Source organism: Rhinatrema bivittatum, chromosome 16 (genome assembly GCF_901001135.1).
Source record: "Rhinatrema bivittatum chromosome 16, aRhiBiv1.1, whole genome shotgun sequence".
Lineage (NCBI taxonomy): Eukaryota > Metazoa > Chordata > Amphibia > Gymnophiona > Rhinatrematidae > Rhinatrema > Rhinatrema bivittatum.
The window spans coordinates 23,576,418-23,596,172 of NC_042630.1; the positions used below are offsets into that span (position 1 = coordinate 23,576,418).

At 43.5% G+C, this 19,755-nt stretch overlaps 1 protein-coding gene across 4 annotated transcripts in view; it reads right to left on the reverse strand.

The window, feature by feature from the left end:
• Positions 1-7,855: 7,855 nt before the first annotated feature.
• Positions 7,856-19,755, reverse strand: part of KIF1C (kinesin family member 1C) — a 104,092-nt gene continuing 92,192 nt past the window's right edge. For 3 of the 4 annotated variants that reach the window (XM_029580780.1, XM_029580782.1, XM_029580781.1), the window contains exons 19-22: positions 18,047-18,230; positions 16,798-16,870; positions 10,025-10,630; positions 7,856-9,437 (exon numbers count right to left, since the gene is read on the reverse strand). In XM_029580780.1, coding sequence (XP_029436640.1) covers positions 8,502-9,437; positions 10,025-10,630; positions 16,798-16,870; positions 18,047-18,230 — 1,799 coding nt within the window. In that variant the 3' untranslated portion in view covers positions 7,856-8,501. The remainder of the gene's footprint in view (positions 9,438-10,024; positions 10,631-16,797; positions 16,871-18,046; positions 18,231-19,755) is intronic. The other variant, XM_029580783.1, reaches the window with a different exon arrangement.

Consider the following 19,755-nt stretch of genomic DNA (forward strand, 5'->3'; position numbering starts at 1 on the left):
GAGATTAGGGAAAGGGCTTTAAAATGGAAAATGCCTCTGTGTGGTACAAAGTATTCCATCAGACTTCTGTGTACACGGTGGGTGCACCACCTTGCTTTGTTGGACCTGTACCCTCCCTCCCATGCTAGAAAACTAGTTTAAGAATGGCTACAATCTTTTTTCCAATGGGAAAACTAACCAGTTTAATTCACCATGTGCATGACAAGCATACTGAAAGTTGGCAGCCTTCTGTGGAATACATATTTCTTAGCCGTCTTTCCTTGAGCGCTAGCACCTGCATTAGCATCTTAACGTTTTGGCCTTGTGGAACTCTCCCTTAACTAATTAGCTTACATGATTTTGATACAACTGCAGCATCGCTCTCCGCTTTGATGGTCGAGGGGGTGGGTGGAGAATTGGATTCAGATGACAGCCAACACTGGGCCCCGCCTTATGGTCTAGGGTACTGATATGCAAACATTAGGGGGAAAAAGCGCAGGAATGGGTCTATGGCAGAGTCCAAAAGCATGTTCAAGGAGCAGCACTGTATGAATTATCAGGAAGGCTGCTCACCCTGTAACAACGTTGCTAGCAGTAATTTTGTTATAGGTTTGACAATTGCTCGGTTTTGATTGTTAATATTACTACCCTTAACAGAAGGTTGGGGGGTAACCTGCACAGAGCAGCTGCTACTACCCTCAACAAAAACATGGGGATTTCCTGCTGGGCAGACTGGATGGACCATTTGGTCTTTTTCTGTTGTGATTACATGGGTTTCTCTGAGATAGATTGGCATTACCTTATTGCTGTACACTGTGGTTGAAGAGTGTCGTAGGTCAGACTTTTAAATATGTAAAAGGTATTAATAATGCACAGGCCTCAAACCTCTTCCAGTGGAAAAGAAGCTGTAGAACTGGGTGCCATGACATGAACATCTAAGGCGGTACTTCATAGAAAAGGTTGTGGCTGTGCAGAATGTCCTCCCAGAAGAGGTAGTGAAGATAGGAACTGTAATAGAAGTTCTAAAGGGCACAGGACACACAGAATAGAAATGAAGAAACATAGTAAACTTTAGCGGTAACATTTCTGCATAGGGATAACCTGCACAGAGTGGCAATTATAATCCTAAACAGGCAGAGGGATAACCCTGCACAAGAGCAGCAATTACAACTCTAAATATTTTGCTGGGCAGAACGAATGGACCATCTTTATCTCCAGTCATTTTCTATCTTATTATATCCTTGACACTGGCACTAAAAAGAACTCAGGTTTTCACTGTAATTTTTTTTTTTTTTTTACTTTAATAAATTACAGAAGTCTGCAAGAAAACCAGGCCAGGTCTCACAATTCCATCCAGACACAGAACCCCCTCTTCTCCAGTGTAGGGAGAGCGAGCAGCTTTGCCTGGAAATTCAAGCCCTGCCCCTTGGCTTTGAGTCTGAGCAAGTCATTTTCTGTCTTTTTAGATGGACAGACAGGTGTAACTCAAGTGGCTAAGTTCTATGAATAACCAGCAGGTGTAGATGTACAATTAGAAAGTTTTACATATCACTTACAGGCCTAATATCTTAAGGGCAACATTCTTATTTTATTGTGGTTATAGGAACAACATTTGTTGCAGCTTTTACCCTTCATGTCAGAGACAGAACAGCAGACACGATATGCTGGGTCAGACCAGGGTCCAATGAGCCCAGTATCTTATCTCTGACAAATGGCCAATCTCGCTCAGCAGGAATTACCCAGCAGATTCATTCCTTCTTGCTCGGCCCAAGGCTGTGGTGGTTTCCCTCCAGTCTATCTGGTGAATAATTGTTTATGGACTTTTCCCTCCCCCTTTTAAACCCAACTATACTAGAGACCTTGACCACATCCTCCAGCTTGATAGTAGTGTAATACCCTTTTCTCAAGGTATCTAAACTGCTTGCAAGAAGAATATTAAACTTCTCATTTTTTAAAACAGACAGCCAGCAATATGTGGATTGGTTAGAAATACCATTTTACTCAACCAGAAACAATGTCCTGCATGCGGGGAAAGAACACACATACACAAAAAAAAACAAAACAAAAAGCAAACAAAAAAAAAGTTTTCAATCCCACTAAATAGAACAAAACGAAAAAAAAAGGTTACAATTGTGCGAGATCAAACTTGAGCTGCTTGGTCAGTTACCCCCTTTCCCTCCCTTCCTCCCCCTATGAATGGCTTGGAGTTTCCAGGGTCTCTATCTCTCTGATCTCCAGTGGACACTGCCCCTTGCCAGGTTTGTAAGAGATAGCATACATGAAAAATGCTTTTTTTAAGTGTTATCAATTACAGAAATTCAGCGAGTAATTTTCAAATGCTCTGTGTACCATCTTGGGAACACTCAGACCTTACAGGAAGAACAAGCCGGACCGGCCACAGCAGGCCCCTTGCCTGGTCTCTCAAAGATGTTGCATCAGGACTCCAGTTATCTTCTCCTCTCACTCCCACCCCCAAATAAAATCTAATTCCACCAGTCTCTGCTGTAGACTTAACCCTTTCCTGCTCAGTCTTTCAGCTGATTTGCAAGCCAATTTACCAGTCTCTGGCTCGATTCATGCACAGAATCACAATCATTACACACTGTGATGGACTGGGGAGCTATACACAGGGATATCTGCAGTCATACAAAAATGTATGAACTAACCCTCAACAAAAATTCTAGTAACAAGATTATATTCATCATAGTGTGGGGGACACAATGATATTCTAACAAGTTTGGTCCCTCTAGGTCTGGGGTGTGTATTTTTGTATATAGAGTTCGATGGGTACTCAAACACCTCCAATACTGAGCAATACTGTGACCAGGGAGAGGTAATTCCTATTGAGTTTTGCACAAATCATTTGGAAAAGTTGGCTCCTGTGTTTTTCTATCCGCTACCCTTTTGATGAGAGGCGGCCTTGTGTAAGGTTTGATGCCTGTGTGTGGTTGACAAATTAATCCCAGTTCAGGGCTGCAGAAAGAAAACACAGCTCAAAGCTTGGGGGGGGGGGGGGGGGGGGGGGGGGGGGGGGGGGGGGGAGAGTGCTCCTCTGTAACAGAGGCTGAGACAACAAGGCTATTTTCCCAGTGATGGACACCTACTGGCAGTAGCAGCTCAGGGAAGAACACCCTCGTGCTTTCTAATCCATTGCCACTCACAGGCAACAATAGTCTCATTTGTATACAGGGACATTTTCCTCATTAGGTTTGACCCATAAAACGGACCCATGATTTCAGCCACGCAGATGTACCTCGACGCAGGCTACACCTGGAGACTCCAAGCCGTTCTGAAGCATCTTAACATGTCCATACCAGTATCCGTACCTCCTCGCCTGCAATGCCTTGCAAGGTAGATGTCCAATAGCAGCTTTCATGGCAAGGCAGTGCAGTGAATACGGGCAGCGCAAGGTGCCTTTTTTACTTCACACTAAAGAAAGAAAAATCTACTAAAGTCAGTTCTAAAAGCACCACAGAAGTCCATTACAAGGAATTAGCAGATTGTCCTGTACGCCCATCAGTGTTCAAGAAATCTCTTCAAAACTCAAAGGGTATAATTAGCCCTCAAAAGGGGGGGGAAAAAACCCCCCCAAACAGTAAAATATCTCGAATAAAGTCATAGTGCTTCATCTAATTTTCTTTAGAAAGAAATACACACAGCACAGGAATCAGCAAACAGGATTCTGACCCCATTGCACTAAATTCATGCAGCCGAATCACATCTGTCACCCTGGGAAGAGGTTCAAGTCATAGAGGAGGAGAAACGAGGGAAGGGTTTGCTTGGTAAAAGTAATCAGATTCAAAAGCCAGCGAACACACAGAACTGTATTACGTCAGGAGTTTCCCCACTGGGCAAGTGTCAAACATTAAAACAGAGGTCAGATATAGATGCCAAAGTCAATGGGAGGAGGGGACCAGAAATCAAAAAAGCATCCGCAGTGACAACAGGAAAGGCCACAAGGCCCTTATCTGCCAAAAACTGCTTTGTTAGTCAGAAAGCCTTTCCAAGGATAAAGAGGAGACATCCTGGTCCTGTTTCAACAAGGTCTCTGAAAGCGGAGTTAGGCAGCTGATTGAGTCACAGTCCATTTCATTGGCTTGCATACAGTGAGCTGATAATGTCATCAGTGTGGGGACAGTGTATTCTTCTGTCGAGTGGCATGGGGCTGATGGTGCTGTTTTATTTTCAAAACACAAGCACAAAGGTGGTGTGGTGGGCTCAGGAAGACCTTTCCTTTGCATCTGCTGGCATGGCCCCTTTGACAATCATGCCTGGCACTGGAGGAAAGAGGGTCAGATGTGAACAGGGCAGGTAGCTGGTACGTGGTGTGGGTCATGAGTAAAGATGGACAGAGGAAGGGGCAAGGCAGCTCCTGTGTATAGCTGCAGAAATCAGGCGTGCGCAGATTGGGAGCATGTGAAGGGGCGTATGATTGGTTCAAGCATCTCTTGTACCAACAGGTAACATGGGACTGGTAAGGTTAATGGATAAAAGAAGCTGGAGAGCAGCGATGCATCATCAAGAGGTTCTGGCCCTCTCTGTGCTGCTGGCTAAGACACTTTTAGAAGCAGGTGCTCTTGCAGCAGGTCACCGATACAACAGTCTTCCAGAAACATAAAATGAAAGCAGGATCGAGAAACGAGGGGTGGGGGGAGAACGGCAGCAAGCATGCAAGACAGATCGAACCAGAAAGTAATAATGGCAAGGGGAGGATATATAAAAAGGTGCGAGGCCTGCAGTTCTGCCTCCAATAAATTAGGGTAGGGAAGAATAAGCAGAGAAACAGCGAGTAGGAGAAAAGGTTGAGCTTGCACCAATTTCTGACAAGGGCCTGTGCAGTTCTGCTCTTCGCTACTGCCAGTGAAGAGGCGGCAGCAAGTATGCCAAGCTCACCCAAAGCTGAGGTCTAACATCAGGAAGAAATGTGGAGTAAGGTTTACTGGTCACAGGAGCCCTAACGGCATCCCACATAGCAGTCTCCATGCCATAGCCTGGTGCCCATGCTGCCATCTAGTGGCTGCATAAGGACAAACAGCTCATTGGAGATTAAATCAAGCATAAGCTTCAATTAATCATCCACAGGACGAGAGGAAACCCTTGACAGAACCGGCCCTGATGTGTTTACTTGTCCTGCTGTGGCAATAGCGTGGACATTGTTAAAAACAAAAAAACAAAAAATACACCATCTTAGAAGCACAGTTCAGATGTATTCCATGGATTAAGAAAGGTGGAAGGAAGGCAAAACGATTACCGGCATGGTTAAAAGGTGAAGTGAAAGAAGCTATTTTAGCCAAAAGATCTTCACTCAAAGATTGGAAGAAGGTTCCATCAGAAGAAAATAGGATCAAGCAAAAGCATTGGCAACTTAAATGTAAGACATTGATAAGACAGGTTAAGAGAGAATTTGAAAAGAAGTTGGCCATACAGGCAAAAACTCATAATAAAAACTTTTAAAAATATATCCGAATCAGAAAGCTTGCGAGGGAGTTGGTTGGACCTTTAGATGATCAAGGGGTTAAAGGGGCACTTAGGAAGATAAGGTCATTGCGGAAAGATTAAACAAATTCTTTGCTTCGCTGTTTACTGAAGAGGATGTTGGGGAGATAGCCGTACTGGAGAAGGTTTTCATGGGTAACGATTCAGTTGAACTGAACCAAATCATGATTAACCTGGAAGATATGGTAGGCCAGACTGACAAACTGAAGAGTAGTAAATCACCTGGACCGGATGGTATACACCCCAAGATTCCGAAAGAACTAAAAAAAAATGAAATTTCAGGCCTATTTCAATTAATTTGTAACCTTATCATTAAAATCATCCATTGTACCTGAAGAATGGAAGATGGCCAATGTAACCCTGATATTTGAAAAGGGCTCCAGGGGTGATCCAGGAAACTATAGACCGGTAACCCTGATTTCAGTGCCGGGAAAAATCAGGAAACTGTTATAAAGAATAAAATCACAGAACATTTAGATAGACATGGTTTAATAAGACACAGCCAGCATGGATTTACCCAAGGGAAGTCTTGCCCACAAATCTCCTACATCTTTTTGAAGGGGTGAAAAACATCTGGACAAAGGTGAGCCAGTAGATGTGGTGTATTTGGATTTTCAGAAGGTGTTCGATAAAGTCCCGCATGAGAGGCTTCTAAGAAAACTAAAAAGTCCTGGGGATAGGAGGCAATCCTTTTGTGGATTGTAAGCTGATTAAAAGACAGGAAACAGTAGGATTTCATGGTCTGTTTTCATAGTGGAAAGGTAAACAATGGAGTGCCTCAGGGTCTATACTTGGACCAGTGCTTAATACATTTATAAATGATCTGGATAGGGGTACGACAAGAGGTGATCACATTTGCGGATGACAATTATGCTGCGAAGTTAAACCTCAAGTGGACTGTGATAAATTGCAGGAGGACCTTGCGAAACTGGAAGATTGGGTTTCCAAATGGCAGACGAAATTTAACATGGACAAATACAAAGTGATGATTATGGGGAAAAATAACCCTTGCTGTAGTTACACAGTGTTAGGTTCTATCTTTGGAGTTACCACCCAGGAAAGATCTAGGCGTCATTGTGGATAGTACATTGAAAATGTCAGCTGGGTGTGCTGTGGTGATCAAAAAAGCAAGCAGAATGTTAAGAATTATTAGGAAGGGAATGGCAAATAAAATAATGGATGTCATTATACCTCTATCGCTCCATGGTGAGACTGCATCTTGAATACTGCGTGCAATTCTGGTCACCGTGATCTCAAAAAGGAATTAGCTGCACTGGAGAAAGTGCAGAGAAAGGTGACCAAAATGATAAGAGTTATGGAGCGGCAGCCCTATGAGGAAAGGCTAAGGAAGTTAGGGCTGTTCAGTTTGGAAAAGACGACTGAGGAAGATGATAGAGGTCTACAAAATCTTGAAAGGTCTTGAACAGATTAATGTAAATTGGTTATTTACTCTCTCAGATAATAGAAGGGACTAGGGGGCATTCTTTTTCCCTCCGGGCATAGTTAAGCTCTGGAATTCGTTGCCAGAGGATGTGGTTAAGGAAGTTAGTGTAACTGGGTTTAAAAAAGGTTTGGATAAGTTCCTAGAGGAAAAATCCATAAACTGCTATTAATTAATAAGCAATAGTAGATTGAGATTTAATATTTGAGAACTTGCCAGGTACTTGTGACTTGGATTGGCCACTGTTGGAAACAAGATACTGGGCTTGATGGACCCTTGGTCTGACCCAGTATGGCATCTCTTATGCTCTAACTGGTTAATAGACAGTCACTTCTGTCCCCAGGTGACCAGGCCATTCACATACCTGGAAACTCTCCAGATTTCCCTGGAGACTCAGGGAATTTGCAATGAAGTGCTGAGAGTCCCCGGGGAAACACTAAAGAGCTCTGGGCCTCTCTCTCTCTCTCCTTCAGAAAGCCTACAGGCCACAGGAAGAAAGGGGTAAGCTCAGCACACACACACACACACACACACACACACAGTGGGCAATGTGTGGGAAGAAACTGAAGAGGGGCTGCAACAGACAACTTATTCTGCAGCCATGATTCCAGGACCTGGGGCTCAGCTGAGGGGGCACAAGCCAGAGAGCTGGGGTTTATACAGGGGTAGGAGCAAAGAGTGCTGGAATGATGAAGGGAAAGAATGCTGGTGTCATTCCATGAAGTGGGAAAAGTGGTGGTAGTGGGGAGACAGATTGTGGATTAGTAGGGAGGGTGTGGTGACATTATTCCTTCCTTCCCCCCCCCCCCCCCAGCTAAAATCAACAGCCATCTCAGCGTGACCACAAACATCCCCCTCCACCACCCTCCCATCCTGAGCTTTGCCATTACGGAGTTTTTCTTTCTGAATTACATCAAGTGTCAGGGCAGCAGCCAGAGGTCTTTCAGCAATAATGAGTTAAGGGTTTATTAGCAGAACAGTAACTTGGCCGTACAGCGCCAAACACCTGGTTCCCAACAGGAGATGGCGACTCGTTTCATAATCATAATTGGGAGTGAGAAAGGGTAAAGCACATAACGGTGAGAAAGATTCACAAGGAATTCAGGGGGCTGGCATTTGCTAACTGTTACCAGATCATCCCACTTCCTTCAAGCATGATTCTAGCTTCAGGACTGTTGTCACTCCTCGTCTACATTTGGAGGGGCAGCACCTCACTTAAAAAAAATATTAAATTGTTTTTCACTGTCCTGCAAAAACAAAATACTTACCCACATTTCAATGGTGCTAAAAGCTGTCCCTCATTCCCTCCCCCCCATAAAAACATTCCATAACGCGCTTTAAAAGTTCTCCACGCTAATGCCTCCTGCAACTCCTCTGTTAATTAACTCATCCCAGCCCTTCTTTGGAAAGAGTTTGCTCCATCCCCTCCTCTCTACTTCCTCACCCATCCCCTCTCTCTACTTCCTCACCCATCCCCTCTCTCTACTTCCTCACCCATCCCCCTCTCTCTACTTCCTCATCTCCAACTTCAACATACTCTGCCATCTTTGTGTCTCAGTTTTCTCTCTCCACACCTCCCCATGGGTTATATAGTAGTTTCACTTTCTTTAAGGTCGGGGGCTGAATTCTGTCTCCGCATGCGTGGGGGAGGTGTGTACGGATGGTACTTGTAGGCCCTGTCCTGGTGGGAGCCATGGACATCAATATCCCCAGCATAGTAGCGATGATGGCTGTGATTGGGATGGTAGTGGTGGTTCCGGGGGTGGTTTGATCGGTGCTGCTGGTGGTGCTTGCGCAGCAAAACGTGCTCCTGGTTGGGGAACTCCTTGTCCTGGGGGTTGACGTGCTGTCTGGCATGCCTGGGCTTTTTTCCACCCCTGTCCAACGAGTTCCGGCGGTACTGCTGCTGCTGATGATAGTTTTCCTGGCGCTGCCTGTTCCCCTGCTGCTGCTGGTTTTGCTTGCGATAGGATTTAGGGCTGTAACTGTGCCAGCTCCTCGGGGGGCTCTGTGCATGTTCTGCTGCTGGTGCCACTTTCACCTCCTCCTCTGCCGGCTCACTGCAAGGATCCCTGCTCTCCACCAGCTTTAGGGCAGACTCTTGCTCGTCTTCTGTGGGGAGCATAGGGTTTGTGGCATCCCCAATTCCCAGCATGAAGACAGAGTTGGGACCCCAGGAGTAGCGATGCTGGGGATTGCTCTTGAAAGGAAAGCGCAGCTTGCATTCCAGGGGAGGCACGAAGCGGCCAGGGCCTGTGTGCTTGCGCAGGCACTTGGCAACCTGCTGCTGCGAGAGGTTGTGCAGGCGGGTCTGCTCCTGCTTCAACCACCGCAGCCGGCCCCGGCGGAAAGACGGATCCTCCTCCATCAGCCGGGCTACCCTCTCATCATTGGAGCACTCTCTCTCCCAGTCCAGAGACTCCCTGCTGCCACAGCCTTCCTGCTCCATCTCCTCCATGCGCTCTGTGTACCACTGCAGGATTCGGTCGGTCTCTGCATCTTCCATGCTGTTGTCTTCCTGCTGACAGAAGAAACATTTTTCATGACTACACCAGGAGGAGGAGTACTAGGAACAGGAATACACTTCTCTGTCACCTGTAACAGTAGGATGCCCCCCCCCCCCCCTCCCTCAGTACAGGGACTAGCCTAGTCTGTCCTCACATAGGCAAGCAAGCCCTGCCCTTCTCAATTAGTAATTTATTTATTAATTATTTATTAACTGTCAGCAATATATACTAATTCGTTAATTTAATTAATATGTTCAATGTTCAATGTTTATGTTCAATGTCCAATGTTAATTAATATGTTCAATGTTCAATGTAAACCGCTAAATGAAGCGATAGTTCTTGTTTCTTGTAAACCGGGGTGATATGTATTTTATACAGGAACCTCCGGTATATAAACCCTATAAATAAATAAATAAATAAATATAAGGACTAGCTTCTGGTCTGCCCCTCCCTATGAGTTACTAAAGGGACAGTCTATGATCCACTCCTCCCTGGGGCAGTGGGATCCCCAGCTCGGTTCGTATACAGAATGGCCTACAGTCCATTGCCACCCAAGGATGTCCCCCCCATCTCCATTAGTTAACACAAAAGCATCTCTTACCTGGGGCACAGGAATGACTTTTTCCATCTTCAACATGCGATCCCGCAGGGAGCGGATCTCCTCATCCTTCATGTTGTTCTGCAGCTTCACCTCCTGCAGGACACCAGTCAGCTTGTCAATGTGTGCTCGCAGATCATCCACACCTTTGGACTCTCCTCCTCCGCTGGTGTTCTCCCCTCGTTCTTCACCCACGCCCACAGTATCCCAAACGTCACGGGCCACTGCCCGCCACGTGTCCTTCTCATTGGGGTCCTTCTTGCTGTACATTCGGCATAGCTCCTTCATTTTGACTATGGCCATGGCTTCAATCTCCTGGCGGGTGTGCTTGAAGTCATTGAGCGCCACCTCGTAGCAGATCTCTTTCACAGCCTGCATCTTCAAGTCTGCCATGGTCACCCACTTGGGGTCCTTGCTAATGCGCCGGCGCTGTGGGATCTGATAGACACGGATAGGCTCCCGCCTCTTGCCACTGCTTGGCAGCCCGCACTTCTTCACGATTGTCTGCACTTTATTGGCAGGGAGCTTCTCCCGCAGGGAGGAAATCAGCTTCCAGCTCTCCTCACACGAGCGCTTATCCGAGTCATCTCCACTGTCAGAGTCGGCGTACTTTAATTTAAAAAAAAAAAAAAAAAAAAGAAAAAAAGTTTTGCTATTAGTTTTGTTCTTGTGTTTGAGAACTGTGACTTATCTTTTTCTCCATACATGACTGGATTCTTCAGGTATTCTCTGTCCCAGTAAAGGTGGAAGACTGATGAAATCTCAAATCTCATGAGATTTCCTGCAGTAACATTCTCCCAGATAAGAACCTTCCACAGCACAACACTAAGAAACAATGAACAATCAATGAACAATAAGATAAAATGCTTATAGTCGTTCTACAATTCCTCCCCTTTCATATCCAAGTTATTTTTCCATGTTTTTTGTAACTTTCTCACATCCAAAATATTGTTATAATATTTGTTAAGTTTCATACTATATTTGTTCTTGTATTGGGAAATGTTCTTTACTTTGTTACTCTCTGCCTTTACTCACATTGTTAATTGTAAACCGGGTTGATGTGATTCCTATCATGAAACTCGGTATAATAAAAATAATAAATAAATAAATCAATCAATCTCAAACTAACATTAGAGAAAGAAAGATATAGAGCAAGGGTTAATCCAGACTGGCGAGGAGAACTAACAGAACAGGAACTGATCAAGCTAAGCTAAAATTCCCATTCTGTAGTGCTTTTTTTCCCCACTGGCTTGAAACGTTTGGGATATACCAAAGTAGTCCCCTACTAGGCAGGAAATAGTGCAGCTTGAATCAATGGAATGCTGTATTAGCCAATTATATATCGATCTTGTAATGCAGGAATACTCCTGGAGGAAATGCGTGCAAAAATCCCGAAAAAGTCTGTGCATATTATTGACGCATTAGAATTAGGGCATCCCAACAGTGAGGTTCCAAAAATAAGAAAAGTAGTCCAAGTGCCTGCAACTAAAAACTCACCTGAGTTAAGAGATTCAACTGAAAAGCAGAATGTAAAAACAATCAAACAACTCACTTTGAAATGTTTGAATGCTAATGCCAGATGTCTAAGAAGTAAGGTGGGAGAGTTAGAGTGTATAGCAGTGAATAACAGACTTAATTGGCATCTCAGAGACATGGTGAAAAGAGGATAACCAATAGGATTAGTGCTATACTGGGGTACAAATTATATTGCAATGACAGAAAGGAGCATCTGGGAGGCGGGGTGGTGCTTTATGTCCGGGATGGTATAGAATCCAACAGGATAAAGATCCTACGAGACTAAATGCACAATTGAATCTTTATGGGTAGAAATCCCTTGTGAGTTGGGGAAGACTATAGTGATAGGAGTATAAAGATAAATTAGGGAAGCTAACCAAACTGGTAGTGCAGTAATAATGGGAGATTTCAATTACCCTAATATTGACTGGGTAAGTGAAACATCAGGGCATGCTAGAGAGTTGAAGTTCCTGGATGGAATAAATGACAGTTTTATGGAGCAATAGGTTCAGAAGCAGGCGAGAGAACACCCAATTACAGATAAGCAACTTGGTTACCCTGTTACAATTCAGGCTCCTAAGGTCACACACAAAGTACTATCTTCATAGCGATGGTATTCCAGAAATTCCTGAGGTTTGGACTTCCAGAGAATCATTCTAGCCCCACTTTGCAGCACTTCCAGTCAAAGGGATTTGTTTTTCTTCATCCCAATTATAGCTTGTGAGGCCCTTCCTTTTCCAAAGCAGTGAAATTCAAGGATACAGTCCATAGCACAGCTGGATTTTCAGCTGGCGAAAGTGTACTTATGCCTTCTTAGGACCTCTCTTACCAAGGAACTGAGTTCCTGATATCTCAAGGTCTTTTTCTTCTCTTGGAGAAAGAGACTCATTGATTGGCTAAGTTAAAGACAAGCAAAGTGAATGCTGTGTCTGCAGGTCAGAGTGTCCAGCCTAATAATTGCTCCAATAGAGTGTTTCCATCAATTAGCCTACATAATAATATTTCTACAGATTGTTCAATTTACTTCCTAGTCTGTGTAGATAAACTGATGACGATGGGACATTTCTTGAGAAACACAGAGCCAAATAAAAGCTAAAAGACAAAACAATCTCCAAGTGCATACCTGGAATTTTTTTTTTTTTTTTATCACAGATAATCATAGTTAATAACCCATAATGCCATGAATGAACCTCATGTTATTTCCTAGGAGACACATCAATGGAAAATCCATGTCATAAACCAAATAGCCTTTAATGTTTATTTGTTACCGGATACTATTGGCACCCCCTTTGTAAAGCATGAGCTAATCTCCTCTATATGTGCCTTATTGTAAACCATTATGATGGTAAATAACCTAATGATGGTATAGAACAATTTAAATAAATAAATATACAGTACTGAAGTTATTGTTTCCCCCACAACAAATGGGAGATATTTCCTATCAAAGTGATGCATCTATGTGGGTGAATGCATCTTTGAGATCCAGAGTACATAGCCGGTTTTCCTGGTTTAGAAGGGGAATGACTGTGCCAAGGGAATTCCTGAACTTTTTCACTAGAAATCTGCTCAAGGTCCAGGAGGGGCTGGAATTCTTATGGATTGAGAAGTATTTGGAATAGAATCCCCATCCTTTTCCTGTGATGGGACTGGGTTGGACTACTGGCCAGCAAAAGAGAGAAGATCTCCAGCTGCAATAGATCCTGGAGATGTAGGGACTTTGAATGATCCCCTGATGGGAAATTTGGAAGGAACAAGGAAAGACATACAGGAAATGGTAGATCCTCCAAATTGTGAGAGATGGCTGTTAGGGGTTATATAAAGGGCCAATGATCTGATTAGAAACTCTGCCTCGTCTCGGCAGTAGATGCTTTGGAACAAAGACTAGAATATGTTTTATACATTTAGAATCCAGTAAAAAACCCAACCATGTGTTTTGGTGGCGAGTAATGTGCATTTATATGTAGAAGATCCCTGTTTTGTTTTTTTTCCCCCAAGATCAGGTTTTCTGCACCCCAAATTGACCACAGCTGATGATGCTGCAGAGGCGGTGTTCACAGCCCCTAAGGGTAAGTTGGAGATGAGTCATGGTGATCAATAAGGGTGACATCCAATGGCCTGATTTAGAGACCTGGTGTATGGCTCAAGGCCTCAGGACCATTGCTGTAGAGACCAGAGCAGGAATAGTGGGAGGATATCAAAATAGGGGGAAAGGTGTGAATGGAAGCTCCTGATACCAGGAGATAGATATGCATATAATGGAGACAATGCATACAAATCTTTCCCATGCATATTTACTGTAGATATCCTGAAAACCTGGCCTGTTTGTGGCACTTGAGGAGTGGCGTTCACCATCACTGGTCTAAGGGGAGATCTGAATAATCCTCTTCAGATTCTGATTTTCCGGATCCAAGAGTGGACTCCTAGGACAGCTCAGGCTCAGAATCTGAAATTAGAAGTGGAGACGAAGTCTGGGAAGGCACTGACCCCTAGAGTCATGGCCTCTTCGGCCAGCGGGGCAGAATGCTGTGGAGTCGCTGGTGAGACCTCTAGCTTCAAAGCTATTTGGCTCCAAGTCAGCAACGGGACAGCCAATGCAGTGTCTTATTAGGTGGGATTTTACTGTGTGTATATTACTAAATGTTTTCCTGCTGCTGCCTTATAATATGAGAAGACAGTATATCTGGAATTGCAATATGGAGATGTGACATATTCTTGGGTAGGATTGGGGGCAGAGTTTATTTTCCTCTGAATGGGTAAACAAAAAATCCAGCAGCCTCAAGAACTGCTCCTACTGTAACTTCAAGATGTCCCTTACAGGCCATTGTGTTTGCATGCAATGTTTGAGGCTAAGGCATGGTATCTTTGCATGTGACATCTACTCCAAGATGTCATCCAGGGCATCAAGTTCCGTCAACTGAGATTTGAGGACACTGCCACCAGAAAAAAAAAAAATCATCATCAAGTCAATCAACTTCCGCACCGAAGCTGCATCGGCCACTGGAAATGCTTCGGAGCTGAAGGAGCACAGGTCCAGGAGTAGGGAATGATCCCACTTCTATCACTCAGCACCAGAGAAAGGTTCTTCAGGCTTGAGTTTGAGACAAACAGGAAATTGTGCACTCTAAACCGTTTAGACATGAAGCAAAAGAAAAAAAGGGAACAAAAACTGAAATGGCAATTTTCTGCCTATACATTCCTACCAGTTTATTTATCCTTCAGGTAGTCCTCTATCTTAAAGTTAGCTTTCCAAGAGTCCAGCGCCCTTACCACTACTGTCTGTGCTCAGATATTGAATTATATCTTCTTGTGATCACTGGATCCCATATGATCTCCCATTATGGCACCAGAAACACACCTCCCATTTTAAGCACTAGTTAGTTCCACTTTTGTCTCCCTGTTTCTAAACTTCACAGCTGGGATGGAGATTTTTATATTTTATTATATTTTATGTTGATTTTTTTTTTTAAGTTGCTCAGAGTTTGTTTTGGAAGCGTTTAAAAAAAAATGAAGAAAATAAAAATAAAATGATGAGCATCACAGACACAGTATGAAGCACTGGTACTTATCTCCATTAATGCAAGGATCCGAGTGTGCGACAAGCAGCAGATGAACTTGAGTTCAGGTCCAGATGAAAAAAAAAACAAAAAAAAACTGGTTCCGCTGCAAATACCTCATTCAGCCTGCTGAGCACAGAAGGCGTAAGAATCCAAGACACCTGCATTTCCATGCTATCCCGCAGGTAGAGTGAGAACCAGCCACAGGAAGGCGCACCACTTCAAGGAGTCCTACAGCCTGGACTATGATCTTGCTTTTTCCACCATCACACTCCCACAGTGGCTTTTGTATCAAAGGCAGCAAGGACCAAGGCACTGGAAGCCTCTTCTGCGATGCAAGGAAATGTGAAGCTCGGATATCAAAGAGTAGCCCAAAACCGGCTGGCTGTCCAGGGAAAGAAATGGTAACCCAAGTAATCAGCTGGACCCAGAGAACATAGACTTTACTGTCAGATTCTCAGGCTGACAGCTAAGAGATAAGGACTTTGAAAAATTGCAGTGAATGTCTGCAGAAGCATTTTCAGGGAACATGCACTAGCCATCTTGAAATCTCATCGCACAATTGGCTTAAGGAACATCTCGGGGGAAGGGGGGGGGAGGGTGTGCTTTTAGGATTTCTGCCTTCCTCTTTTCTTAGTAGGAGTGGACAGTTTATAAAGTTTACCATCGCTGAGAAAACACATTCACTTTGACTTGATAGAACAATTTTACAGCATTAAATAAGAGAAAAAAAACCCCCAAACCCCAAAACTTAGTTTGTTTTAAATCCTGCAGCTGGAACACTTAAAGATCAATATATTCAAAGGGTTTATTCTTTATGAAGGAGCTGCAGCATGCCTCCATCTGGGGAATGGTGGATGAGATAACATCAGGTCACACGGTGCTGCTGCAGGAAATGTCAGGAGATCTGAGATTTCATTGGTCTGCCACCTGCAGGACAGAAAATACCCACATGCCCCAGACCTGAGGTTACATATTTCAGAAAAGCCAAGTCATATTTTAACTGGGGTGGCATTAAGGCTTTCAACTCGCAGATCTTTTTGTTCGCATAATCCACTGCCTTATTATAAAGGAGAGGCAGACAAAAGGGACTTGGAAGAGGGACATGTATTTGTGTAGTTTCATTGCTGCCAAGACACACACACAGTCAAGATCCCCAGCATTTCTAGATCTTCAACGATGATCTAGCTAACACCACAAGTCTTATGCAGATAAATCCCCCTTGGGATGTCTGCCCCCAACCCCCTGGTGTAATGCAGACCCTGCACAACCTCCGCTCATCTCACTCCATTTAACTTTTGTGCACTCGATCTGTCCCCCAAGCACGCTTAAATTCTAGGATGATTTTGGTTTCTACCACTTCTAATGGGAGGCTGTGTCGGGCATCCACCATTCTTCTCGGTAAAGAAGTATTTTTCCATACTTCCTCTACATCTCCCTCCTTCCAACTTAATATCATGTTCCTTTGTTTTTGGGTTTCTTTTTCTATGGAAAACGCCTCCTCCTTGTATCCTATGGAAACCTGAGGGATATTCAAATATCACCATCATACTCTTCCTTACCTTTTTTCCTCCAGCAATTCCATTTTGACTTAAGTCTATCTCGGGTTCGACTCTTTTAAATGGGTTACGTGCATATCATTACCAGCCTCCATGTAAAGTATACAAGTCTGTCCTAATGATGGGTACACCTGGAAGGCTTCCTTACCAGTCTCTGTTGTTCTAGTAACAAGTCTGCCTCCTCCTTCTCTCTCTTGTACTGATACTCCAGGTCTTGCAATCTGTAGAAGGAAAGACAAGTGGAAGATTGCAGGAGTAAATAATACTATGGACTGAAAAAGGGAACAGGATTCAGACAACCACCAATGAGGGCGCAGACTTTTATGGTCTGGGGAGCAGAGAAGCATGGGGATATCCTGCACGGAGCAGCAGTTACTACCCTTAACAGGAGGCATGGGATCACTAGCCTTAACCAATAAACCTCGAGTCCCTTGATGCAACTGCAACATCGCTCTCTGCTTTGATGGTGGGGGTTGGAAAGAGGTATTGGATTCAGGCAACAACCAAACACAGGCCCTGACTTTTAAGGCCTGGGGTACTGATAGACATAGCCATAGAAGCAGCCCTGTGCTTTTTCCCTTAAGTCCATAAGCAAAAGCACGTCAAGAAGCACTGTCTGAATTTTCAAGGCGGCTCATCACCCAGTAAAAGAGAAACATGGGTGTAACCTACACAACACAGCAAATACTACAATAAGCAGTTGTATAAGCACATATAATTTAACCTGCCATGTTCTGAGCATCATGATGTTCAGCAGGAGAGCAGCACAAGAAAAGTATTCCTTACCTGCTAATTTTCGTTCCTGTAGTACCATGGATCAGTCTGAACAAAGTTCTGCCTGCAAGTCTCCAGAGAAGCTGAACACAGGCTTTTTTTTTTTTTTAACTTTATAACTATGATCCATCCAAGGAAAGAATTAGAGGAAAACAAAGAAATTCTGTAAACTATCCTCTAAATGAACTGGGGAACCGAAGGTGCAACTGCCATCTGCTGGAATCAGAGAAATACTGAAGGTTTACAGAGGGCGCACCAGTTATCAGGGACCGCCCTCTCAGTTTTTGCTCTGACTCCATCTGCTGGAAGGGGGACATAACCCACGGTCTGGACTGATCCTGGTACGTACAGGGAATGAAGGATTCTGCTTTGGAAGAGGTTTGTCAGTCCAGTCTCAGACCAGGCTGGAGAAAAAGGGAGCACACTAGTCCATCTTCTACATGTGATGATAGGTAACAGGGTCTAGCCACATGGGTACCAAATAAAACAATGCCTCCCCACCACCCAACAGGAAAATCTGTAGTTAAAAAAAAAAAAAACCAAACAAACCACTCTGCGCATTTATAGCGCGTTTGTCAAAGCTTCTGCTGTGCGTATACACAGAAGTATGTGCGCGCACTGACCTCTTCTCCATCTCCAGCTTGATATCGATGCCTTGCTTTTCCAGCAGCTCTTTCTGAGCAAAGTTCCAGTCGACAGGCTCCATCTGCATCTCCACACTGGTGCTGTTTCGCTCCCGCTCCAGCCGGGCTTGCTCAGGGTGGTTGAAGCGGAACACGTGATTCTTGCCCATCACAATCCGATTCCCTGGAGTTTGGGAGAGGGTGAGGGGGATTTGCAGCAAAAAAACAAGCAATGAATGATCACCAGAGAGCAAGCATCCTACCGAACCACAACGCCCCCTGCCCCTCCCTCTGGCTCGGCTCTCCTGGAGAGAGAGAGAGGGTGATGAAGCGCTTCATCCCACTGCAGAGGGGAGCTAGGGATGTGGGGGATTCTACTTTTCTATTATAATAAAAAGGTTACAAAGCCTATGAATGCAGGGGCAGTCAGGATGCCTTATAGGGGTGCTAAAGTGCACATATTTATTTATTACCATTTCATTCTAGTCTATTTCAGATAATCGCACAGCTGCATTTACCATCTCCTGGGATGCACTGGATTACAAGAGGCCTTGTTTTACACTGCTGCTATATGGCACGCAGTCAGGGAGGCTTTCGTTATATTTACCTCCCGTTTGAGGCATGAGAAGGGAATTTACAATAATTGTATCTGGACTTTTTTTTTTTTTTTATAATACATATTTATTTTTTGTTTTTTTATACCGATCTTCCTACATTAGATGCAAATCAAACCGGTTTACAAAGAACAAAAACTTGCCATAAGGCCTTACATGGAACAATAAACATATAAACATTTAAGCAACTTTAAGTAATAGTCAAAGAGAAGAAAAACTAAATATACAATTTAAATTACATAGAAATCTAGGTAGATAAGAATTGGATTACATAGTAATGATGGTCATAAGTGATAAGAGTCCAATAAATGAAAAATTCAAAGATTGTTGTGCTTGTACTAGGCTAAGATTAGGGAGAAGGAACTAAGAAGATATGTAGAAAAGGAGTGGAGAATAGCGGAAGAAATAAATGGCATGAAATTACATAAAAAAGTAAAATAAATACAATACAATAAAATTAAAATAAAAATAATAAAATAAAAATAAAATAAAATAAATAAATCAAAATAATAATAAAATAAAAGGAAAAGTCAAAAAATTGACTGAAGGTCTCTTCAGAGGGAACCTGAATAAATGAGAAAGTCTCATTTACTCACAAGGAGCTTCATTTTCAGTTTTTGTTTGCCCTGGGAATTTCAACGTATCAGTGGAAAAATGAATTTTCCATCGATTCTTCTCCTGTTTTATAACAAAGTCATTTTTCCATTGATTTTTTTTTTTTTTAAACATTGAAATTCTCAGGAAATATAAAATAAAAACTGAAAATAAGGGTCTCTATACATATTGAAGTCGGTGGGAGACAGGGAAAGCACGGAAAAGTGAATATCAGCAAAAGCACCATTTCAGCATGCCAGAATTAGGAAAAACTGGTGGCTGCTTTGTGATTTTACTGAAGAGAAGGGGGGAAGGTTGCAGGGAATACTATAGAATCCTCTGTGCCCGTTTTTCTATCAGCAAATAGCAATCGAGATAAGTATGAGAAAAAAAGCTTGCTGGGCAGACTGGATGGGCTGTTTGGTCTTCTTCTGCTGTCATTTCTATGAGTTATAATGAAAAAGTCTTCCTTCTCAATTTTCAAGTTTAGACCATGATAAT